The sequence below is a fragment of the Lepidothrix coronata genome, unplaced genomic scaffold, assembly GCF_001604755.1.
Source record: "Lepidothrix coronata isolate B3197 unplaced genomic scaffold, Lepidothrix_coronata-1.0 Scaffold69, whole genome shotgun sequence".
NCBI lineage: Eukaryota > Metazoa > Chordata > Aves > Passeriformes > Pipridae > Lepidothrix > Lepidothrix coronata.
This window is the reverse complement of record NW_016690249.1, coordinates 61,800-89,110: the sequence shown is the minus strand read 5'-3', so window position 1 is coordinate 89,110 and position 27,311 is coordinate 61,800. Positions and strand designations below refer to the sequence as shown.

The 27,311-nt window shown below is 38.1% G+C and overlaps 1 protein-coding gene across 3 annotated transcripts in view; it reads right to left on the bottom strand.

The window, feature by feature from the left end:
• CDK8 (cyclin dependent kinase 8) overlaps positions 1 to 27,311 on the bottom strand; it is a 73,447-nt gene that overhangs the window by 23,922 nt on the left and 22,214 nt on the right. For 2 of the 3 annotated variants that reach the window (XM_017818621.1, XM_017818622.1), the window contains exons 2-4: positions 25,780 to 25,855; positions 14,033 to 14,143; positions 10,799 to 10,939 (exon numbers count right to left, since the gene is read on the bottom strand). In XM_017818621.1, the coding sequence (XP_017674110.1) occupies positions 10,799 to 10,939; positions 14,033 to 14,143; positions 25,780 to 25,855 (328 nt within the window). The remainder of the gene's footprint in view (positions 1 to 10,798; positions 10,940 to 14,032; positions 14,144 to 25,779; positions 25,856 to 27,311) is intronic. The other variant, XM_017818623.1, reaches the window with a different exon arrangement.

Genomic DNA, 27,311 nt, shown 5'->3' with positions numbered 1-27,311 from the left:
TTAAGAAAATCTATTTTAATGTAATACTTCCTGCAATTATTTTCCTATAAAGAACATCCCAGAGCTGTTTAAAATAAATAAACCAAGCATCTAAATAAAATTCTCATTAAAACCTGGAGTCGTTAAAATAATCAGTATCAGCCAAACAAAAACAAAACTCTAAATTATCAAAGCACACATGCTCAAAAATTTTAAAAGTACAGGAAGTGTTTGGCAAGATAAAAGGATGCTGCATCTATGCCAGGGAGGCCTTCTGCTACTTACCATCAACTGTATTTTATCTCTGTTTCAGTCTGATAAAAGCTGTTGGTCTCACTATTACATTTTTATGCACTGAACACAGTCCAAAAATTTCCTTTCAAAGCCTGTACACCACCTAATAGACAGGCTTTTCTATCACTTTCATTGGATCTGAATTCAAGTTGAAAGAAAAAAAAATTAATTACATTTCTCAGGACATCAGGACAAGCTGCAGGGCATGAATTTCTATATTAAGTCTCAGAGAAAGGAAAGGTGGGTATCATAGGCCAAAAATATTATTATAGCAGGAAAATCTAACAAGTCAAATATCATTAACACATCAGTCAAAAGTGTAGTAACAAACTTTACACACTAAAACAATCAATCTTGAAGAAATATATTTCCTAAGGGTTTTGCTAAAGCGCCAGACGTCAGGATGACTCCGGATGCTGTGAACACATCAGAGCAGGATCAAATGCAAGAGCAGAGCGTGCTCTGAAACTGGTTTTTAGGTACTATGCTATTCCACATATAATTCCAACTCCTTTTTATATTTAGAGTTCTGTCTCACAAGCAGGGATTTTGAATGGGAAATAGAAACACTGAGTACCATTTTTACTCATTAATTTTGTTGGAGCAGTTTCCACAGGTTGACAGATATTCAGTAGTACTGTAATGTCATACATCCCTATCCTTTCACACAAAGGCAGAAAATTGCCTTATTTACTCCTTGGATTGCATGCAGTTGTGGTACCATTTTCCTTAACAGCCCTATTTTATTGTTTTTCATTTAAATAATACTCTCATTGCTTCCATATCACCCTATTTGTATTGAGTAACACAACTCCTCCTGTTCTGGATTAAGAAAAAATAACAAAGGTGAAAAGCCTATGTAATTTATTAGCATGCACTTTCCAGTGGTTGCGTGGGCTTTCTGTTTACCTGTTAAAGCAACTTTGTATTTCAAACAACACCTTAAAGATTGTGTTTTGTGTCACTCAAGAGCAAGACATGATGTTGGGAGTTCATAAAGAACAAGCTTTTTATAAGTTTATATAAGTTTGTCCTATTTATAAGGTTACTTTAAAACTGCTTAGATTTAATCAAATGACTGTTTTCTTATAATCTTTTCCTCTACGAGTATAAATCATACAAAACACAGCATTTTCTTTCTACAGCAGACTGCAGTAAAAGCATTTACTATGGCTCCTTCCTGTATTTTGAACAATTTATATTCCTCTCTCTCACAGCATTTTACGTGTTAACTTAGACACAATCTTAAGGTATTTAGCAGTTAAAAAAAAACCCAACAAAACTAAATTGCAAACTGCATCTGTTTCTAAAATCATACTCTAGGGTTTTTTAAATCCTACTGCAGAGATTGTATGGACTAAGCTTACTTCAAAGGTAGATTTGTGATGAAAGAGCTTCCAGTCCCCCATACCTCTCTCAGGTCAGAACCACAAGTTATGCTGATGCTTTTTCTTTCTGGCTAGTACAGCTCATCACCTTAGTGGCAGAAATTCCATCTGAAGTTTCTAGAATGCCTTTCCTCTGTAGAAGTCTTACCTCTAAATGTATTTATCTAAATGGATATGAGTTATTGCAGCCATTTTACCTGTAACTACTGCATGGCAATGCACTGAGATGACTTGAGCTAACCTTCAAACAGTGAAGTATTACCTACATTACTCTTTCCAGCACCAGAATTAGTTATTTGGCCATCTTGGAAAGCCAGCACATGAAAAAAACAGGCTAGTAATGAAAGAACAAGTTCATAGTTACAGAAAACAAAGAGATCTACTATAGTCCTCCCCTGAGCTAATGTCTTTGCATTGTCAAACGTGTCATATATATACAGGCAGATAGATAGAAAAATTATCTATGTATCAGGTATCCATCTATGAATGATATTCCTCAATATTACTTACATAACACCCATATAATTTTCATTACATTATTCTACTTTAGTTATCAATCTACTCAAATGCCTTGGAATTTAAGTTGAAGTATTTCTAAGCCTAAAAAAAGTAATAGCAAAAGTATTTTACCAGTTGGTTCTGGTGCAACTCTCAATGCATTTCTCCCACAGCACATACCCTCCTGTATCTGACATCTATTTCTCATGAAATTTGGTCTGTTTTGATATCCTATATTTTTACCAAATGTACCTGAATTTTGTTAACAGATACAAAGGTTACTTGGGGGAAAGTAACAAAGAACCAGCTTGCCCAGGTGACCTTTGTCTCCTTAAGCAGCTACACAGTATCAACACATCAACATAATGGGGTTTTTTTCTTGTAAAAACAGAACTTGCTTTTTTTTTAAACTATTTTTTCCTAGAGACTGTAAAAGCAATGCTATTATTTTGCATATCTAGAACTCTAAAGCACCACCTTGTTTCCAGTTCACAAGTCAATATGCAATATGAGGACACTTGTGTTTCTGGTGCTGTTATTAAACATATATTCCACCAGACAAGGACAAACTTCCCAAAGGCACAGAAGAGGTCTGCATTGACTTCATATCCTGTAAGGTAAAGATACAAGTGGTTATACAGTTCAGTCCTGAAACATTGGATCTAGTCCTGAAGGACTCCAGGGAAACAAGGAGAGAGAAAACAAAAGCAGTAGTCTTCACATTTATAGCGTTTATATTAATATAAAGAAAAACTACAAGTTACTTTCAGATTCAAATTTGTAGTTCCCCTTTTGCAATAGTTCTTCACTGCCTGTTAATCTGTCTAGGATTACTGGCTAAAATTATGTGATTTACAATGATGTAGAAATGTCAGGGAAAAAATACTCCACTTCCATTGCTTCTTGTGTCTGACAGTTCTACAGCAGATAAGGCAAAAATATATCACTAAAACATCAATAATCATCTAATGCAACTTCATGTCTACAAATACTAATCTGTGTTGCATTTGTATGTCCCTAAGACATGTGGTGGCAGTTCAATAGAAGTTTACACTGATTACAGAACTCCAAATTCAGAAACTCTATTTGTATTTTCTCCAGGCAATAACAGTCTCAGAGTAATTCTGCCTAGGTTTGGTCACACTATTGAATTGGTAAATTAGCAAAGCTCCTCTTATAATACATATATTGCTCTCCCTTGACCTCCTCTTTAAACTTTGGACAAAGATTGTATTTACTGTAGTTTCAAAACAAGATATACTCACTAATAGAGCAAAAAATAGTTGCCAGTATTATTGCCAGCTGTAAACATGAAGGTTGTGAGACTTCGGTTTTATCACCACAGATGATTAATTATTTTGAGGATGGTTTATGGAAAAGAAATACTGAGCTAAAAAGCAGAAAAACCAAATTTAGGTTCCACCAGACAAAGCATAAGTCAGTACCCCAGACAAACTGATACAGTCAGATCTTTTGGAAACACCTGCAGAAAATAATAAAAGGCTACAAAAAAATTACAGATAAGGTTGGACTCGACAATCAGGTAAACGGGGCTTTGAACAAAAGCAGTAGTCTAAGAGAAGTGGATTTGAAAAACCTGTACCTGAAATAGAGATTTCTGACCTTTCCTTGCACCTTACTTTCATTTGAATCAACTTAAGAAATGAGCTTTTCACTTGGAAATCAGAAAAATACCCACCAAATGTTCCCCTATTCAGCACTCCATCTTATTATTAATTTGAAACTAACAGCACTGTGTGGTAAAATATTATCAAGATTTTTAGGACATTTTGCTAAACACCAGTTGCTTGGATAAAAATTTTCAGGTGTTTTCTGTTGATCTCACATATTACATAAATCTTTGAGTTTATAGTATCCTTTCACTATCCTTACTTAAAACTTGTTAAATGGCCTTGCATTTTCTTATAAGAGATCTAAGGTTAAAGATGACCCATCTATAAAAAGCTATGAAAGAGTACATTCATATTCAGGAATTGCTTGAATGGATGTGCCCTGTGAATTATAAAAAACAAACCCAAAACTTTTCACTATCTTTAAAGACTGTCAATTTACAATATCACCAGGAAGCCTTGCAATGAAGACTAAATATTGTGTCTTCATTTATATTTTCCATTGGATTCCAGTACTTAGCACCTCCAGCTAAGAATAAAAGATATAGGGTTAATCCAATAAAGGTCTAAAAATACAAATCTCTGTAACACTTTAATCCCATAGAATTGACAGGTTTTTTAATATCTTTAGGTTTCTCTTTCTAGAGACACTAGTGTTACACAATTGTTTCATAGCAAAGTCTGTAACAACTGATGATCCAGTAGAAGTATATCTTTCATTTTTTGACCACACAGCTTCCAAAAAAACTTTTGGTGATACGTCACCTTTTTTCTTCAGGAAAAGAAAATGGCACCACATCCTCCCCCTCATCATACTACTGTCAAGATACATTGCAAAAATGTCTTCCTTTGCTGCAAAGTATTCCACTGCGTTCTTCACATTGTTACTTATTCCATATGAGCTATTTGATCTTTCATATTCATCTTACACTTGCTCCCTCATACCTCCCTATCCCCTTGGTTTCTCTTCTATTATTTGTCATGAGCTGGATTTTAGACTTTGAAAAAACAGTAATTTTTCAAGACAGATCAAATGATGAAGATATAACACATTCACAGAATGGCTGAGGTTGGAAGGCACCTCTGGATATCATCTGCCAGCTTGTTGAGGGTGTGCTTTCTCTCTTTGTTCACATCACTGACGATGATGTTAAACAGCACTGGTCTCAGTATCAACCCTTGGGACACCACTCTAGTGATTGGTGTCCAGCCCAATTTCATGGCACTGATCCTTTGAGCCCATCAACTCAGCCGGTTCTCAATCCACTTCACTGTGCACTTCCTAGTCTCTACTTCATTAGTTTGTCTACAAGGATGTACGGGATGCAGAGTTGGAAGTCTTACTAAAGGAAGCAATATCCACTGCTGTTATGCCATCCATCAAGCTAGTCACTGAAGGCTTCCAGGTTGGCTAACTACGGTTTCCCCTTCATAAAAATCCATGTTGACTAATCCCAATCACCTTCATATCTTTCAGATGCTTGCAAATGCCTTCCAGGAGGATTTGATCCATCACCTTTCCAATGATCAAGGCAAGAGTGATTGACTGGCGTGTAATTTCCCAGATTCTCCTTGAAGACAGGAGCGACATTTCCTTTTTTCCCCACAGGTACATCCCCTTCCTTATGGCTATGACCTTTCAAAGAAAGTGGTCTCACAGTGATTTGCATACGTGAATATGAAGCACATTATTTTATGTATCTCTATAGGCTTCTCTATGGTAAACTCAAAGATCTCTACACAAACACACATCTCTCCGTACTTTTCTAACTGGAAGGCTGGTAGTACTGCAGCATCATGCTCCACTTCTACTTTTAAATCTGCATTTCTATAAAGTTGACAGACATTATTCAGTCCAAAGTTTGACCCAAGAGGCTATTTTCTTTCAAGTTTTTTGGGTTGTTTTCCTTTTTTTTGTAGTTTCTCTCTTTTTTTTTTTTTTTAAATCACTGGCACGAGCACCAAATACTAAAGTTTTGCAATCTCCTTTGATCCATTTCTATATTTGGATTAGTTACTTGCTTGAAAGTTTAATCTAAGACAAAGAAAATACTAAGAAAGGCAGGCAAGGGAGTAGTCATGTTCCCCATAAATAGAAGCATTAAGGTACACTACATATTATTTTAACTACAGAACATTTAGAATTATAGTAAACTACAACTCGGAGAAGAGCACGTAATTGTAAACATATGCAAGAAAAGGTTCTGCCAGACACACTGTTCTTTTGTGATCTCATGAAAGCGCACACCTAATAAAAAACACCTTGCAAACAAAAATCCCGGGAAATGTAACAGCTGACAACCAAAAGAGCGATTGGACTTGGACTGGGCTTTTTTTTTTTCTCCTCTGAAAGAAAATCACTACCAAGTCATTATAATGCCTTTCGGGAAACGATGCCTATTACCTGTTGATATACTTAAACAGAGTAGAAAACCACTCTGCTTTTAAAAGCTGAAAACTTCTTTCTAGTAATGTGCACAGCTTTTCCTATTAATTCTTTCTTCTTTTTAAGCATTTCGGTTCATTCCTTCAAATGACCGCAGATGTGGAAGCTCTACAGCAAGACCAAAGGGCATTCCTGTATTTCTGAAGCCATCATTGAATATTGATGAGGGAGAAATCCTTGGATTCTAAAGCTCTAATGGGGAAAATGGTAAGCTGCTAGGGTAAAAGTTCCACATATTTAACTTTGCCTAATGCACACAATTAAGTGATTCACCTTTCAGAGCCTGGAAAGTAATTAAGATTTTGTCTACAAAAAAACCCCACAAAACCACTCCAGCAGTGGCTTCTCCTCACTGATTAGAACATCTCTAATCCCAAACCTGGCAGCAGGTATCCTTGGGAAGAGTCCAGGTCCCAGGAAGTTATGTTCCAACTATAATAAAGCTTGACTACCTCAAAGCAGCAGTTTAGCTGAGCTACACACTAGAACGCATTCACTAGCAGTATCCTGTGCTAGATTGCAAATGTTCACCTCCACAGTGACACAATCCCAGACCAACTAGGACACAGATGTTATCGACAAAGGTTTAGAAACTGTCATTCCTTCGGCAAGATACAGGAGGAGGGGAACAGGAAGCAGGAGCCCAACACTGTGTTAACTCCTCTTCCATACCTGGCTTACCAAGTGGCAATTCATCTGTTCAACACCCACTCACACCCCACATAAAGAAATGGGCCAGAGAATGCAGTCTGAAGATTCAGAAACAAAAATAATTTTATCCCAGTGTCCCAGCTGCAGTACTATAAGTAAGACCTGTGAGATTTCCTCTGTGGTTTTTTGTTTGTAGTTTTTTTGGGGGTGTGGTGGTATGCTTTTAAGCATTGCTGCACCATGGAAGTACTTCAAATAGTTCAGACGCAAATTCTATTATTAATGTAAATTGCAGACTAATCTTACTGTCAGTGACCACACATGTAGTGGAGGGGTGCTCCTCTCTTAGCTGAGACTGGATCCTGACTGTGTAGACAGGACTACTACAAAATATTATTAAATAAAGATGCACTTTCAAATACTAACAGGCATGGCACAAAAGTTACTGTACCATGCAAAGGGACTGCTGTTTTGAGCCCATTACTTGAAAAAACCTTCCAAGCATGCTGTAAAATGCATCTTCTCTTTTCCCTTGCTGTTGAGGTTGCAGATTGATGAAAACAGATCTATGGATAATCTTCTGCTTATGCTTATTTTTAGGGTAAAATAAGAACTTGAAGCAAAGGAAGAAGTCCAATAGCTGGATATTATAAAATGGAAAAAATACTAGAAAAAGAAGTCAGCAAAATGCATGCTTCATAACTAAATTCAAAATATTATTAAAACTGTAATTGATGCACTTTGTGGTAATTACATGAAGCGTTCCTATTTCCTTCCTGCTACAATCAGAGCATGAATAAACTATCTGCTTTCAATTACTTTAAGCCATGAAATTTAAGAAAGCTGAAGAATATGCAAGTCAAGTAAGAAATTTAAAAAAGGCTGGCATTTATTTGTTGAAAAATTCTACTGGGGTGTTTCATAGAATTATGGAAAATCTAAGTACTGAAGCACTGCAGTATTCAAAGATAAATACAATCAACATCGCCCTTGCTCTGATGGAAATGGTGAACTGGCTTTCGTGCACCCAGGGAAAGAAAAAAACCAGTTAACTATTTAAATAGTTAAATTACTGTAAAGATTTGTAGGCATTTTCTTTGTTAAAGACAAACCATGAATACAAAATTCACAATAGACAACTGTTGTCTTCTTACAGTTTTTACTGTTTCATACAGAAGGACAGTCATTTACACAAACCTTAAATAAATTAAGATTCCTTGATTCCAACACTGTGAAGACAAATTTCAGTCTCAGTTCCTGTGATTTAATAGCCACTAAGTTTTACTGCGTGGCTTGTGGACACTAGCAAAAAAGGAGTTGCTTTATGCTATACTTTGTTTCTGGTTACATAAGTCAAGATCTCAAACTCCAGAACATTACCTACCTAAAAGCTAACTTCACTAAGACATCTTAAAAAAAAAAAACAACCATCAAAAAACCCAACAGAAAATCAAACCAAAAGCAGAAAATTGCACTTAGATGGAAGATAATCATATAAATAACTCATACCCTTTAAAAAGAATCTTTAGTCTATGAGAGAGAAGTAGCAAATAACAGATTTTTCTGCCGAAGTACTACACTCTTTAGCTTTCTACCACCCCCAAGCACCATCACTCTTATAATAGCTAGTATATGACATGAAAGCAAGTGTGTTACTTAAGCAGCTCTGTGGGTGTATCTAAATCCAGGAAAATATAAACCACCTAGAAACTACAGCAACACCTATCATTTTAAAGGCACAGTAAGAAAAACATAGTAAATCTGTCCAGCCATCCAATCTGGAGTTAAAATTGATGACTTATCACTGAAGAGTAACATATTCTGGAACAGAAAACCACATCTAAGCATTAAGATCAGTTATTCTGCTTTGAATCAGAATATAGGTGCTAGCAAAGTCCCAATTTTTAGCTTTACTTTTCACCACCCTGTCTTTCTAAGACAAAACACTAGGCAGAATCCTTTTTGTTACTCAGGTTACTCCCAGGAACTCTACGACTAAAATAAAAGGAAGAGAGCATTGGCAGGTACAATTCTGTCTTTTGTCCTGCATGAAACGTGCCTTCTAAATGCAGCTCAAACTGGACGGTTTCAAAATGACAAGCCTGAAGGTTTCCACAGACAAGGCAGCACAGGCAGCCCCTGTACAGCTTTTATAGGATTCTCACCAACACAGCTTGACAAGGTTCCGGTGGGAAGACCTCTCAGTCTCTGCCTCAAGCTTTTGGTGTTTTCCTCAGATTATCAAAAGATAGCCAATTGTGAGGTGGATTTTCTGCTGGAAGAAAACTTCATGCTGGACTGAGACCACCAACTCATTTCACACAGACCAGAAAATGAGATGGTAATAGTTTTTTGCAGTTGCCAACTTATACTGTATTTGAGCTACAGACCTAGATGTGAAAGGCTCTGTAACAAATTACCCATCTCCTGAGCCATCCAGTTAACAACATGCATGGTTTTCTTTTAAGCATAACTGAGTTTTAAGTTAATAAATTTTCTGAAACTGTAGAAAGTAAAATATGAGAAAAATCTGATTCTTAATAATAGGTCATTTACTTTCTGTATGCCTCTTAAAAATATACTGAGAGTACTATTGCAGGCAGAACATTAAAGGAAGACATTACATTTTGGTTTCAAACCAAGTTGTCTAAGTAGTAAGATGCACTATGAATTTCTTTTTTATATTTTGCTCCACTACTTTGAGTTATCACAAGGCCACCAGAATATTTTTGATTTTCTTTTTTCTACTCAGTGCTGAGGCTTTTGTTCTATTCCTAAAACCAGGAGCAAATTAGAAGCAACATTCATACAATGACTTCGATAAAACAAAGCTTCTTTGTATTTCAGTTCTGAAAATGATGTTTAGCAGAGATAAATCTTTTCCCATCTTTTAAAAAGAGATATTGGCAATCTGTAAAAGCATGTATCAGGCATGAAAATAGACAAATAACTAGTCCTTGACCACCTTCCCAGGAACACTACTAAAACCTGTTGAAAGACTAAAAGTGTCCAAAGACTAAAAGGAAGAGTAATAAGGAAGCCAGACTTATTGCACCAAACAGAATAGAACTGGTAATAAGGACTCATAGCAATGAAAGGTCAAAGTAATGATACTCTCATACACAAATGAAATTTCCATAATTAGAACTATCATATGTAGGTATCATACTTTGATCGCATTTTTTTTTCACTTTACTTCTAAGAATAAGAGCTAAAGACAACTGGCTCAGGAAAACTACCAAATTTTAAGACAACAGACAAAACAAGGCCAGCTAGCTATGAGCATATTTCAAGGGCAAATAGATAAGAACTGGTGAGATTCACCAATTTAAAAGAATTTGATGATTAAAAAACACTCAGGTTCAAAACATTTTGCTTACACCGTAGTTTGGATAAACAGCAGTTTACTTGCAGAATACTTCAGAAGTTGGCGTGGCTATATTTCTGGTAGATTATAAATATTAGGAGAAGATAATGGCCTTCAAAAGCTACTTTCCTATGTAAAACTTAATTTCAGAGAATTTTTATTTTTCAGCAGTTCTTACAGCCAATCATCCTCTCCCCCACCTACACAAAAGCCTCATTTAGTTACTTATCTTGCCTGCAGTGATACTACCAGAGGCATTTTCTGTACCTCAACGTGCCTGTTATTTAAGTGAACACTTTTAAAATAGTTTGTTTAGAAAAATCAAAAAATGAAAACAGCCATCTGATACACTTGCCCTCATAAGCATATCAGATCACAGCCAGCTTTTAAAATTCACTCTACTAATCAAGGCTGTTTGACTGCAGCATAAAAATACATATTTATTAGCACAAGCGTTTTTGTTTCCCAGTGATTTTTCATTAAAAAAACAATCCTTGCCCTCAGTCATCATCCCAGTGCTAAAACCCATTGTGGATCCACTTACCAAATCCCTGTGTAACACCCAGTTAGCATGCAGGTAGTGAATACCATCTAGGATCTGATATAACAGCGACTTCACCATTCCTCGAGGTAACTGAACTGGTTTCTTGTTTGCTTTAGAAGCCCTGTGAAACTTGATTATATGCTGCGAAGGGGAAAAAAGAAAGGAAAATAAAAAAAGTGTAATGTTTGCACAAAAAGATTGCCACTGATTCCTTACACAGACTTCTTAGGTTTTTTCCAACCCTTTATGATTCATTTTCAAAACTAGAAACATGTACCTTAAGTACTAGAAAATTAATACTGTACTAGGTAAAGTGATCACTGTCCCAAAAAAATCTCTCAAAAACGAAATCAGTTTTCGCTGTGGTTTAACCCCAGCAGGCAGCTAAGCCCTACGGAGCTGCTCACTCACTCTCGCACACTGGCATGAGGAATACAAAACCAATACAGCTGTCAAAGCTGATTTCCTAGCAGATCACTGATCCTGGAGGTTTTAGAGACGTTTTTGTTTGGGGAGTCTTTTTGCTAAGATATGCTGATATCTTGTCTGTCACATCACATAATTACAAGGGCATTACCTCCTACACTATTTTACTTTTAGTGTTTTTCTCCTACAGTAATAATGACAGTGTATTATTCAAGACCTAATGCCAAACAGAAACTTTTGCAAACTATACTGGGAATTTTTCACATTTAAATCAGAAGCCCGGATTTATTGCTTCTTTATTCACTATACTCTTAAAACAGTACTCTCAAAACAGAAGCTGCTGACAGAGCAAAGCTATAGATCTGTCCATCTGAAAGTCAGCCACCAGGCCAGACATGGAAAAAACCTTTAGCAATTATAAGTGTATATACAAGTAATGATATCTAGCAACAATGAGAAGTCCAAAAGGATTATGTTGTCTTAGCACTTGAGTCTCAGGTGTCACTAACTTCAATAGCAAGGTGTGCCATGGCCATGGTAACCATTTCCATTCATCTCCTTCAAACAGAGGCAATTTCTAGAACACACTTCTTAATTCTGTAATGGCTCGCACTTCTGTGATCATCAAAATAGCCCTGATTTTGTCCATCCAAAACCTGGCACCAGACTTCTATCATGTGTTCTTCCTACCTTCCTGATCTCTCATATTCCAGGTGCTAGTTAGCTAAACCAACTCCCCCACACCCTTTGGGAAACTGCCTTTCCTCTCTTGCCACAGCCCAGCTCCATACAGCCTGTCCTCCTTTGCTTCAAGCATCCAGCTTGGCTTTCCTGTGAGGAACAGGCACATTCCTGCCCTGCCAATGATAAAAATGAAGCTGCACAGAGGAAAGAAACACTGATGAAAAAGTGACAGTCCCTGCACAGTCAGCCAAGCACCATGTGCATGAGCATCCCTCAGCTACAAGTTTTCGCCTCCTACTTCCTCCAAATCCAAAGCTAATGTTATTTTTCACACAGTGGACAGAGAGAAGTGAATCTTCAGAGACAGGCAGAAAAACAGATGGCTGTCCTGGACTTTTTTGTTTCTGCTCTAATATACTCTGTGCCCTTTCCCAGTCTTACTAGACACCTGTTGTGCTAAATATGCACAGCACCGGAGGGTTTAGTCCATAGCTGGGGCACAGAGCCAGCCCAGACGCTGCAACTAAGTCTCTCTCATCCACGTACAGGGAACAACCAGGAGCTGGTATGACTGGGGAGCTTTGGAATTCATACAGGTATGTGCATGTAAGCATAGAAGTCAAAATTGAGGGTCGTTCCTAAGTTACTTATATACAAACCAGTGTTTCATTAACAGAAATGCTTCTGCAGTGATTTAGGTTAAATATGAAGCAATGCAGAAATGTATAAATACAAACAAAGACAGGTAACTAATAGTCACAATCATCCTAACAAATATAAAGCCTTGCAGTACATTTTGAAACAGAAAAAAAACTCGAACATTGCTAAACTTCTGTAGCTTAGCATATCATAAATGCAGGGAAGCAGTGGAAAAAAAAGAATGTGCTTGTTTTTTCTCCACATTAAAAAAAAAAAACAAAAACAAAACCAACTTTACTCAATTTCCTCAAGATTATGTGGTTTTTGTTTATCAGCCTTCAGAATGTCTCAACATTTCAGCTGTTTGGTAACTTTCTTTGTCTCTAATTTTATCTTGGTAACAAAATCTCAATGCCAAGTACCAGAACTTCCAAGACACTTAACAGTGAGAAAGTATCTTTGATTTAGCTTAGCAGAAAGAACACTGACACACTAGTTTTTAGGCAAATGCTACTGATTTATTCCCAACTACAAGAAACACCATTTTCCAAAACTAGTTTTACTCTGATTTGTGCTAAGCTACATGCTGAGGAAAAAACAACTCATGACTAATACTATTAAATTCTTACATGAACACAAACATAAAAACGTCCATCTCATTCCAAATTGCTTCCACTGCACCCTTTGATCTGAATCTTAGTATCTTTTAAGGTTAGTATTACAATATTTGTACCATTGAGAGCAATGGTCAACTTGTATGTCAATTAATTCGAGGCACACACACCTTTTTTCAGGGAAGTCAAGGTTGCATGGTATTCTTAATTTTTCATGATCCTACTTTATTTTTTTAAGTATTCCAAATGGGTATTAAGCTTAAAAATACTGAGTTAACACAGGAGAGTGGTATCTATCTTAAAACAAGTACTTTGACTCCAACATGTTTATATTTTAAAGCTGTATCTTGCAATTAGGAATAAACAGCTTTCCTCCAAAATATATAAAATTTCTGCAGACGAGTTGGGTAAAAATTCTTCCTACTGAAACATATGAATTAAATTTCCATTATATACAGTGGCACTACTCTCACTTCATGTATCCACGGATGACAATCAATGTAACAAACTCTAAACTGTCCTAATCAGAAAATAAGTTTGTCATTTTTCAAAGGGAATTCACTTGCATCATCAATTACATTTTCCTGCACCCTACTTTAACTGTAATAGGCGGTTCTATTCTATATTTATTTAACTAGAGTTCTAGCTACTGAGAACTGATTGCAGATTTTTATCTTCTTAAAGAGATCACAGGTTAACTGTGTACTGTGTTGACTCAACATTTTCCGTTGCTTTCCCTTTAGTACTGAAAATGCATCCAATAAGCATGGAGTATGAGGCTATACCGTGCTTAAAATGATGTCTCCCCTGATCTTGTCCCTTTGCTGCAGCTAAAACTCTAAGCCTGGTACCTACAAACAATTTACCTTACCCAGAGGTCATGCTCAGCGTAGTCAAAGAGAAGCCACACCTTCCTGTCAGCATGAGAAAGAAACACCTTTTGCAGAGAAATGACATTTGGATGCTTGAGCTCCCGCAGCAACTGCAAAAGACAGAAAGTCCGCAACAGTTATATCCACACATCCAGAGTTGTGAAAGGGCTGGAAAGTCCTTTTAATAGTCTTTGCTACACACTCTACAACACAAACAACAAAAGTTGAAATCTACAAGTCACAGAGAACCACATATTTCTTCACAAAAAAAAGAGTCCTTGGTTTGAAATCAAAGTTGAAAGCAGGTCATAACCCCCTCAGGGCATTCACTTCTTCCTACGCATTTCCTAAAAGTTGAAGTCTGTGTAAACCTCACTGTTATCCAGGATCAAGACGACTCCGCAAACAGCCAGCTGTAGCATCTGTCCTTTCCCACAGGCTGTAATCTTCGACAGTGCCATCTGGGGGACCCAATTTTCTCCTGACTCCCAGTTATCTGAAAACACCACATTTTGGTTGCAGACATTTGAAACTGAATGAGATGACTCGTTTCAGAGCCTGTCAATGCAGTCAGCTAAATGAAGATGTGGTTTGTAAGGTGGAGTCAGCTGATCTACAAGGTCACCACTCCCTACAGAAGAAGGTCCAACTCCCTCCTACAACACAGATTACACCAGTCAGTGCACTCAAGAAGCCACCCATAAAACAGCTCTCAGTTCAAGAGAAAACTACCCCAGATGCACAAAGGCAATGACCTGCTGCGGAGCTCTTGAGCCAAGCACTAACAGCAGAGACAGCCCCAGTGAAGGGACACAGTTAGAAGAACTTCTTTCAGCAGCACTGAGCCATTAAGCCTGCTCAGCTGCTTCAGAAACTACAGCTTTAACCCCACCAAAAGAAAAGCATGGATGAGATACAACACAACGACTGAATACAGACAGCATCAGTCTCTTTGAGCTCTACTGGTCATACTGCGATCATATCATACTCACTCAATTGTTAAGAAAGAAACAAAAACTTTATCTAAGCAAACTGTGGTCAAGCGTGGCTACCCAAGACTAGATGAATTCTTGCCAGCTCAGTCTGCCAGAAATGATGACATTTGTAATAAAAAGAATTGTGACAAATATCTCTAATTAAAATTTTGGAGACGGCCAACTAAAGTGAAACAAAGAACTTTTATTAATAGCGCACTGGGTGCACTGCACTCGTGACCAGGTCCGAGCACACCCCAAATGTGAGGGATGAGCCCTTTTAAGACTCTTTGATTTACATAACCACTCCCTCGCTCCTCCCATGCCAAGCCTCCCTCTTTTCTTCCTTAAAAGGTGATATAGTCTTCTTCTTGCAGTCCATTGGTTGTTTTAACCAACCTATCAAGTTGTTTCCCTGCCCCAGCCGCATGGTCCCTTGGCAGTGAGCCCAGACTGGTCTTACTGCCTTACATACCTTCCTGCCCGCCTTCACACCATGACTGTAACAGTAAGTAACTGTAAGCAGAACAGTAAGCAGAACGGTAAGCAGTAATAGGTAACTGTAAGCAGAACAGTAAGCAGCCCACCACTCCTTGGCCATAAAATGGCTCCCCAACCCCCCATATAAAATGACCTCCAGGTATCTTGGCATGAGGCAACCATGGAAACCGCTGCTTGTAATAAAACCGTCTTATTTCCTGCAGAATGGTTAAGGGCTTGGGTTTTATTAAAACAATGGAAATTGAAACTACTATTTGAATATGCAATTTTACTTCTGAGAATGAATTATTTTCAAGAAAATATAATTTTCCCCCTACGTAATAGAGGAAACAAAAAAATTCATTCCTTTCTACTGATACCTTTGTCACATATGGTAACTTTTTAGAAGCTACTGAAACAGTAAAATGGAGGTAGATATCCACATGTTTGTTTCCTTCTTTTCTACTTCATTTGAGATAGACTCCCATCCCTACTCACTGAGCAGTCTTCAGTGTGGCATTTCTTGAGCAAGAGGGCCTATAGCCCACAGAGATTTTCTCTCAAATATGAGATCAAACAGAGAGACAGAGTTGAGGAGACAAAGCAACAATACAAATCAATGCAGAAGGCAGTAGTTTCAGCATGGTAAAACTCTTAAGATCTGTCAAAGCACAAGGCACTTAAAGGCAGGATCCACAAGTATGGAATTCTTTAAATTCTTCTAATTCCTACAAAGCAAGAAATGCTTATTTGCAAATTTTTATCAGTTACAGGTGGGAACTGCCTGTGGTAAGTTAACCCTAGCCAGCAGTTAAGCCCCACATAGCCACTTTCTCACCTTTCTCAGTCAGATGTGAGTGGAAGAACAAAAAAAAAGCAAGCAAATTTTTGAGTGAAGATAAGACAGTTTAATAAGTGAAGGAAAGAGGAAATAAAGAAGCACCAAACCCACAACAAAACAACAGAAGGAATGCAAAGGCAATCACTCACAACTTCCCACAAGAAGACTGATGCCTAGCCAGTCTCAAAAGGGAGGAGAGGCAGAGTGGGAAATAGAGAAAGCCTGAACACTGTCAGCAATAGCCAAAACACTGGTGGGTTATCAACACTACTTTAGCCACAAATCCAAAACACTGCATCCTACAGACTTCTATGGATAAGATTAACTGCATGGCAGACAGACCCAGTACAGCATGAAAGACCATCCTCTCACTGGTGAATGAGGTTACAGTGTTTAAGGATACACTGTGCCAGTCCTTATAACCCAAGAATTTTTGTTTAATCAGCCTAAATTCACATCTTAAATTTATGCTAAACATCTTGATGAATTGAACTGTACCAGAAGACTACATGATAGTTCAGCAACTAAGCATCCATACCAAAATGTCATCAGACTTCCTGTGGCCTGATGGACACATCTTTACCAGACACAGACTATTCCTCAATGAAAGATGCAGATACTAGTACGAGCTCTAGAAAATAATATTAATTTTCTCTTTTCCTGTCCAATTTTAAGTCTGTCCTACTCTTTACTCCAGAGGTAGCAGCTATCACTTAGCTAGAAAATCCAATCTCTATACATCAAATCTGATTCAGCTTGGAGAGCACACCAAGAACCCATCACTAAAGCTGGTCCAGAATATCACATAAAGGTGAGAAAATTTTGAGTACTGCAGCAGAAAGCTTTCCTGTCTGCATTGTGAGGCAACATAGATATAATTCTCATTCATTTGTGCTAGAGGTAGTCAATCCTGCAGACTTGGAGATTCACAGCATTCCTTGCTTTTTCCTCCCCAATCCACCTTGATCACTCCCTTTCTTGCCTTTTATCTTTCCTGTAAACATCCCAGCAGTCCTCTCAAATGCCCAAAAAACCCCCTATCCTCCTATATGATCTACAGCAATCTGCTTTCCTTCTCATCAGTTACAAAGCCCCCGCTGGCCCTCCTCAAGGACACACCTGAGAAGTTCCTTTTGTGGTCCATCACCAACTGTCACTGATGGCAGCTGTTACTGTTTGTGCATCTGTGTCAGTTTATCATTATTGCTGATTTCTGCCTTTGCCTCTCGTGCTAAATAGCCGTTAACTACAGTCTGCTTAAAAAACCTGATGGGTTTGGTCAAAGCCAGACAGCTACAGGCACCCCACTGAATAGGATGGCTAACATACAGCAGCAAAAAAGATCGCTGCAGTGGTGACAGATGATTCTTGAATCACTGTCTTGGAAAGGTTGAAACTCTCAGAGTGACAAATGCAAACAGTGTCTGAAGGGCAGAAAGAGCTCATGCAGATCATAACACATCACACGGTCTGTAACAAGCATTTTCAGCAAACTCAGTCTCTCTCTAGCCCATATGCCACATGCCTCTCCTACCAGATGATATGATTTGTGTCCAGCAGCTGACAGAGTTCAAAGACAGTTCAGACACAGTAGACTGCAAGAAACATGGTCTGAGTATTGGTATGATGCCTAGTAATGATAAAAACTCTTTTTTGGCCTAACGACTCTGACACCTAATTGCTTCTGTCTCTCCTAGCTCAGTTCTGTAGAACACAAAGAGAAAGAAAAAAACTATGTGTCTGGCTATCAGTAAATTGCCTTCCTTTTCATCTGTCTATCACATGATGATTCAAATCTATTCTCTCAACCAGAAAGGTTTCCCTTTTATTGGTTACACCCTCTTTAAAGAAGGAAGACCCAAAAGACCTTGAAAGAGATAGAAATCAGCAAATGATGAAGATGCCAATACATCTGGTTTGACTTGTGTTAGAAGCCCACGTTGTCCCTGACCGGTCTTGGCCTTGCTTTCATATTGTTCAAGATCCAGCAAGGGAAACAGCATCCCTAAGTATAAGTCCTGGGCTTGCACTGAGGTTCCTCCACCTCCCTCTTGAAATGCAGAAATACTCCTTCCACAGCCATAGGGCAGCTGGGGGACAGTAAAGGAAAGTGTCCCAACGATGCATAAAATCGTTAAATTGCTTCACAAACCAGGACAAAGTGGAGTAAGCCAGGATGTTATTAAATAATCAACAGCAGCATTAAGGGAGCCTGGCAAACTGCTGCATGACTAAAGCCAATCTTTTCTTTCACTAACAACAATTATCTTTCACATCAAATATGAGCTGAACTCAGCACAATTCTTTATGAACATGACCTCCTTCCTCCGGTGATATTCCCACATTTCCCATAAAGCTCTCCACCACTACAGCACTTCTCATGAGCCAAGACACTGCACTTTTCACATAAGTGAGGATTTCTAGCTATACCCCAAATGCCATTCCACCCTGCTCTTGATGCTTGCTAATCTTTGTGGTCTGTGGGGAATGTTAACCTGTGTAGTGCTGCAATATTACCTTGCTTCTAAAATTCAAGTTGCATCAGGTAGGTTTAAATTAGTCATCAGGAAAATTTCTTCACCCAAAGGCTTGTTAAGCAGTGGAACAGGCTGCCCAGGGAAGTGGTTGTGTCACCATCCTTGGAGGTATCTAAAAGCCATGCAGATATGGTGCTAAACCACTGGTTTAGTGGTAGATTTGGCAATGCTGGGTTAATGGTTGAACTTGATGATACAGGTCTTTCCAAACCTAAACAATTCTATAATTCTATAAATGGAGCACAGACTCATTTGTTAGAGCAATTGGCCAGGTGACCTGGTCTAGAAGGAGTTTCTCTGATGTCCTGATCAGGACATTAGCTGTTTTAGAATAAGCAGCTCCTTGCCCTCACAGCCTTTATTTGAGTGCCATGCAGCACACTTCTTCCACAGCTGAGAACAGTCAGAAAGCTGGCTACACACAAAGTCATCAGCAATATCAACCAAATATTCATTTAAACAAAATTCACTGTTGTGTTATCTTTGCTAGTTTAATGGCATAAATTCAAACTCTAATCATCATCTCATTCTTCAAAAAGATTCACATCAGTTTCACCAAAGGATCCAGCAACAAACATCATATATTAACAGTCATGCCATGGCCTTAAGATGGAAAAATGGGCAAACAAGGACTTGGAACAGAAAGCAGATTGCAGTTGATGCAGAAAGGCAATTTTCAGACTGGAAAGCGACGGACAAAGATTTAGTCACCCTGTAACAGATAAGATGCCAGTGGAATTACTGCTACAGCAGATGAGTATAGGCAGTAGTGAGACATTACCTGAAACGCCATGCATAATTCTGGCCAATTCAGGGAAGATTAATTCCAACTGCAACAGGGCAAACAAAGATCAAGCCTATGCCCAGAGGAAGAGAGAGCCTTCAAGGCTCAAAGGAAACAAGCAAGGCTCAAGGTTCAAAGGAAACCAGCAAGCCAAGCCAAAATACTTATAGCCTGCCAAAACAAAGCCAGAGAAGAAACAGTCTGTATCTCTCTTTAAAATGAAAGCAGAAAAGCTATTCTAACTGGCAATATTATCATAAAGGGGTATGAATTAGTCATGATTAATTGTGGCTTAAGGGCTGAATAATATTTATAGAGTCACTACTACAATGAGACTTGGGAACTGCCTTAAGAGATTTTTCTTTTCCTTACATGTTTAACTTGTAGTTTGCTAAATTTTTGAAGGTACACTTGGCTCGTCTACAAGAACAGGAGCAGAATATGATGACTCTGGAGATGTCACCCAGTTCTAAGCCACAAAAAAATCTGAAAAAGCCTTCAAATCATTATTCTTGGTTTCCTAACAAACACTGGAGCTCTACTCAAGTATTTTAAATTTGTTATTTAAACAAAACCCCAAATTTTATTACACAAGTTCTTAAATCCTAAGTTGCCTTAGCTGTTACCCAGTAGATTCAAGATCTGTTTGCTTCAATGTAAATATAATTTTACAGTTTCATACTCTCATGAGTCAGATATTCCACAATACTAAAAAAAGAAGAGAATACCTGCTCAAAGTACATGCTGTTTTCCTTTCAGAAGTGTTCAAATGAAAGCTTACAAAGGCAATGTAACAAAGTTATAATACTGCTCACTCTAAGAATTTATTATGAAGCTGACAATACATTTCTGAAGCTCCAGTTCTTCAGACAAAGCAAAAATTTCACATGGTTGTATATTTTATTTTTTTTAAGTCCTAAATATGCAAAAAAGAAGCCTGACAACACAAAACATCAAGAGGAAAAAAAACTTATTTCTTTTTTTAACTTCCACCATTTCTAAAACAAATGAGTCCTATGTAATCTCACATGCACATCAATATTTATTAGCATCTCTTATGTCCAAACACATTCAGAGTGTTAGAAGAGGCATTATTAAAGGTCCTCTGAAAGTAAGGAGATGGACAAAGAATCCAGATGAGGCAGATGCTGGATGTCAAGCTTGGTCAAATTCTGCTGTTCACAGAAAACGTGATTACTAAGGATTTCAATTAAAACATTTAATCACAATACCTTAATGTCTTTGTCTCACTGTCACAGAACTAAAAATAATGCTACCCTTTCTTTACACAAAATCTCTCAAGAATATTGTTTGCAGCCCAGCAACATAGCTTGATAAAGTTATTGGGACAGTTTTTTGTTCTTTACGAAGGGAAAGTGTTGAAGAGTGAGAATCCTGGAGTCACCCAGTTTAGCTTCTGCCTTATGGGGTCTCTCTGGCTGCTGCAAGCTGCCAGAGTCCTTGGTCACCCTCAGACCTGCTCTGAAAGACCCCTTACACCCTTCTTCCAGCCCTTCCACTGGCAGAGGGCAAAGAGACTTGATAATCATGTAAAGACATGCTCTTATCACCCAGGGCATAGAAGCCCCAGTGTGTGGGGAGGACCAGTTTACCTCTAGAGTAGCCTCCTCTGCCAAGCTCAACTCAGCCAAGACCACTTATGAACAGCAGATCCCTTCTCACCTTCTACAGGGCACAGGCCTGCTGCTCCAGCTCTGCCACTACCTCTACCACCTTCTAGCCCAGAAGCTGAAAGCCAAGGTGATGGAGCAAATGCAGAGATGAGCAGGCCTGCTGCAGAGGCTCTCCCTTTCCCAGGAGTTATGTTAAGCCACAGTGCAGCCAAAGGATAGTTCAACTCAGCTTGCTCACTCAATAGGAAACTAACAGAACTGCTCATCTTCCCTTTGGTGAAGATGAACGTCCACAGTCTACAGTCACATTGTCACCAGATCCAACACAGAAGACATCACCTTTTGTGCTAACAGCCTGCATTTGTTACAACAGGAAACCATAAAATCCTACGAATGCCTCCAAGGCCCTGGCAGCCTCAAGGCCGTCTTAACTTGCACAAGCTGGATATGGTGTTTGACAGACACCACAGAGACAGGAGACAGCCAGAGCACCACATTGTCCACCCCAGATCTGTCACATTCAGCATTTCCATAACTGAAAGTCTCTGCTACCACACCTCGCACTTCCTCTTTGGAGACAAGTCAAAACCTAATGGTATCATATAAAAAGACTACGTGTTTTATATGTTCCATATAAAACAGCTTTTCCAGGATATTTCTGTCAACCAGACCAGGCACCAAAAAACAAATCTGCATGGAAGACCAGTAAAAAGAAAAAACAAACAACTCCCCCACAGCTAAACAACAAAAAGGCAAACAAAATCCCAACCCAAGCAACTCTTCACTGGCCAAACAAAGCAATATGCAAGCATATTGCAAACCTGCTAAAACTGAACGAAAAATGCTAATCAACACAAAAAAAATGTCACTTGTTTGGTTCAAAACCTAAGACTCCTGTATAGGAAACTGCCCAAGCCAAAATCCTGAAGCTCCGTTTAAAGCCTGGTTAACTACTTCAGCATCCTGCAGCCTTGAAGAATTCTCTTGCTTTGCGAACTGTGAAATAGCATTTGCTGCACTATTCCAGGTGGATAGGCTTTAATGACTTTCTTCAGTGTGATTAAATCAGAAGACGAGGAATCAATCATTTGGGCTTGTATGTTTTGCATATTTTTATACAAATCTTCTCACCATTCTATCCCATCTAACACAAATTCTTGGCATGCTGAGCATGCAGTTTTTAGTGCCTGCTTAAATCCTCAGAAGTGAAATTGCAGATCACAAAACAGATACCCAGAATCCCAGGCACCACACAGACCTGCAGAGAAAAAGAAATGAGCAGCCAAATATGTGGTTAAGGTTCTGAAAGAGGCAAGATTCACAAATGTTTATCATGATGGATGAATAGGGAAAAGATTAAGGAAGAATATATACGTCTTCAACTATCTTGATGTTAAACATACTGATTCAATTAGCACAGTAACTGTTAACTCCACCAGCAAGACAAAATAGTTTACATAAAATGATAGAAATAAGAGGCTGGGGGGGGTTACAATCAAGTAAGACATTAGCTAGGTTCTTGAACATTAGGTCCAAGTTCTCATGCTGTAGAGAAGTACAGAAACGTACAAAGTCTTTCACATACATATATATATTGATGAGCTCATACCATCACCAAGTCAACTGTTTAAACTCAGGTCTCTGACCTAGTTCAAACTCTTCCCTACAAATGATGGAAGTCGATAATTATTTTATTTTTCTGAAGCTTTTACATTGTTCTTCATCTCAGGTGTCTGTATCAAACTGATGTCTTGAAAGAGTAAGTTATGGACATTTTTAAACATAAAAGTTATTCAATACTCCAAAACTGAAGCTGCATATACAAGACAAAAGCCATAGCAGAGCTGTAAAAACTAGAGTTCTACTGGAATTTATACCAAACTACACTCTTCCCAGATTTTCACAGCTCTCTGGAGAAACTGAAATGCATATAGCTCATATGCAAATGGAATCATCCTAATTCCTCTTAATAGCACCATGCTCGTAAAATGCATTGATCGGGGTAGTCCAGAACACATTGTAACAAAGTCTGGCGTGCAGCCTTGACTTTTTAAGTACAACAAAAATAATTTTATTAGTTAGACGTACAGATCACGTTAGGGTACAAATGTTAACTCTGTAGCATTTTCATACATAAACAGTATGATTATTATCCTCAATTTGATCCATCTCCATATAAGGTTCATTTTGCTCCTTTTACAATATTAATTGATAGAAGGGGTGGGGAAAAAAAATCTGTTTAGCAAAACACCATGGAAAACACCACTGGGCGGGGGGGAAATCTCCTGTTCACTCCAAACAGCAACATCAAGAGAATGGCAAGAAAAATAGATTCAAGTCCATGGTGAATTATTAATTCAACTGCAGGAAAATTCAACCATAGTATTAGGAGTTGCAAGCCTGGAAGCACAACCAGAAACAAAGTCAACAACAGCTCAGTAAACGCTAATTCAGGTTTCTCTTTCTACCTCTACGCCTGATTTTGGGCTCCACTCCCCTCTTTGTTCTCAATACCTGCTTTCTTGGCATCTTTGGTATGTTCAGCACATTTCTCTCCTTCCCTCACCTAACCCTGTTCCGCGTGGGTCCTGTGTTGTACTGCTGTTCTCTTCAAAGAGCATGTGCTGCAGCAGCTCAGAGAAAAGAAAAAGCCTTCCTGCTGCTTGCTCCTTTTCCATCAATACTGATGACCTTGCTGCCCAAAGGGAATGAGCACACAACACTCCTCCAGCCAAACAATGAGGCCAAATTCTTCCTGACTGTCAGCCAAGTTAATGATTCTATTAATAGACAAAGTAAGCTAGGGTCCTATCTAGAGCAGAGACACCTTCCCCTAACATCAGCCAGGCTTCTCCTGCCAAATTTTAGCAGAACAAACTCTTCAAATCTTTTTAGGTAAATCACTGCAGAAAGACAAAAAATTATCCCAAATTCCTCTGAAATGGTAGCTGGCATTTCCTAAAGGTATTCAGTCAGTCACGACATTTGGAAAATTTCTACCAAAATGGTTGAAATCAGCAAAATTTAAGACCCTGTTTTCTGTTCATTTAGTTCAGAGTGAATGTCTACAACAGCAGAAGACTCAGCTTTCATCACTGGACAGAAAGAGTATGTCCTGAAGAATAGTCTTTGTGCATCATTTCTTTCACCTCATTCAGTTCAAGGACTAATGTTTATGATATCACAAAGTCAACTGGAATTTGGCAAAGTGGGAAAGCCTGGTACTAACTTCAGTCAAGAAAATGAAATTAGGGTAAAGTTTTATACTCTTGAGGAATACGGACTGAAAATAAACTATACCCTTCCCACACACCCCCTGATATTACATGCATTTCCTTTTAGTATGCAATTTCACTTGAAACATTTCAATAACAATAAACTCAAGCAGCAGTAAAACATAAGAACATAAAACAGTTCAGAATACTGGTTTTACCAGTATTGCTTTGGAAGCTTGTTGCAAACCATAACTACATCACACTATTCACCAGTTTCTAACAACATGAAATATACAAATACAAACCTGAAAAACTGAATGAAATGCTTAAATAATATTCATGGCTGTATCACAGCCTCTGAGACAATTTCAGTTTAGTTTGAAGTCTTTGCTTAAATAGAAGTTAAAATGTTTTAATCATTGTAAGCCAATAGGAACTAATCTCTTTAGGAAATGAAGTACTAATGCAAAAACTCAGATCAAATGTGTAATTTAAGTCACTAACTCCAATCATGTTTTTAAAGCACTTGTAATGGGTTTGTTACCCTCCCTGGGAAGGAAAAGGAACTAGATAGACCACCTGATTCATATCGTGCCAATAAGGTATTCCATACCATGTTACGTCAGCTCAGATAAAAAAGAGACGAGAAGGAAGCAAGGCTCTCTTCTCTTCCAGGAAGCTGCGTGGAATAGTCGGGCCATTTCTTCAGAGGAGGAGAGTGTTTTCTTGGGGAAGTAGTCTTTATTTTTAGTTCTTCTCTGTGTGTATAGTGTTTATAGTTTTTTTCCTCTTTGTGTAAATATTAAACCACCTTTCTTAGCAGCTTTGGTTTCGTAGGTTTTTGTTGGTGGTGGTGGTTGTTGTTTTTTTTTGTTTGTTTGGGTTTTTTTGTTTTGGTTTTTTTTGTTTGTTTTGTTTTGGTTTGGTTTTGTTTTTGTTTTTTTTTTTACTTTTCCCTCTTTCCTCCTCCCCTCTTCTCCAGGGGGAGGCCAGGCACAGGTCTGGTGGATACCTGGCATTCAGCCAAGGTAAACAACACCACTGCATTTAAATATGGTTTGCCCCAAGGCAGGTAGTAAATTATAACTTAAAAACCCTGTCCTTTTTAGACAGCAAACATAACAGGTACCTAAAATCTTCCATGATGTTTGTACTTACTTTATACCTCTATGATAAAGACAGTACCCGTAGTAGAATCACAAGATTGAGCAAACAAAACCCAGCATGCATCCAAGTCAACACTTTCAGTAAGTCTGGCTAGTAGAAAGAACTGTTACTTACTGCTATTTCTCTGCATGCAGACATAGAAATTCCAGTACCTTCTATCTGCTTTAAAGCGTAATCTTTATCATCTTTCCTGTGAAAGAGAAAAAGAAGGGGTTTTTTAAAAAAATTGCACCGTGAATTCTAAATGAGCTCTTCAACACCATTCAGAAGACAGCTTTTAATTAATACAAATTCTGCATCTTATTTTCTTTTGATTCTTTACTAGTTTAATGTCTGGATATCAAGATAAACCTTAACTACCACACTACCTTGATAAAGCTAAAATATGTCTGCTCTCATTAGACTGAGATGATTTTAAAACCTTTTTTTTAAATACAATGATTAACGTTTCTTCCATTCCTTCCTTATTAAAAAGAAAACAAAGCAAGCAAATAGCACACACTAGAAATAAGCCTAGCTAGGGTTGTATCTCACATAAATTTATTACTCTGGAACACAGTAAATTTCCCCATATTTTAATGAATTCTTGAGTAGCCCAGAACTAATGTCACATTAAAACATCTTTTTTTTTCTCCTACCAAAATGTGCCTGAAAATTTTATTCCTATCAAGCTAATAAAACTACTAAGATTGATTAAAAAAACCACCAGATATTTGCGCAATCTGAAGAATCCAGAAGTGGGTTCCAGTGGAAGGTGTCCCTGTCCATGGCAGGGGGGCTGGAACTAAAAGACCTTGAAGGTGCCTTCCAACCTAAACCATTCTACAGTTCTATAAAATGTTTATTCAGCTTTAAACATATATAACACGTAAATGAACCACCATCACCTCCTTGTACTTGAACCAGTATGTACCTTACAGTCACTCATTTAAAATGCAAGCCTATTAGTAACTCCAGCCACCAAAAGCAAAATGAAGAAGAGATACACTGCAGCAAAAGAAGATACTGAACTCTTGCCCATTCTGAGCCTCAAAGACTCAAAACTTTTAAGAGATGGAATGCTTGTCCTTCCTGCTTGTGGGCTGGTATCCACAGCACCCCTGGGGGGCATGACACTTAACAGTACTGCCTTCAATATTTGGAACACTAGTATAGCTTCGAATCTCTGGGTTACATAAGAAAACATATTAATTTTTAATGAATCCAGCTTTCAGAGCTGTGAAGAGTCATCCTAAAAAAATGCAACTCAAATATTTGAAAGGCAAATAAAACCAAACTGTAGCTAAGCATTGAAAACATATACACTTGTTTCCTGCAGCTCTTGATAACTATTTGCAAGGTTTTGAATTGCTTTCTTATTTCCCGAAACACATGCCTTCCCCTATTCATCACTACCTAGAGAAGAGCAAAGAAGCGAAAAATGAATGGACAAAATCTGAACACAGCTCATTAAAAGAAAGAACCAAACAGCAAATGGATAAAAGCAGATTTCAGCAAGAGGCCAATTACATGGATGCAGCAAGATAACAGACAAGAAAATACACAAGATCTGACACAAACATGAAAAAAAGTAGGTAAGACAATCACAGGGGGCAGTAAAAAGCTTGCATATAATAAAACCTGAAATTTGTCAGTCTAGAAGAGAA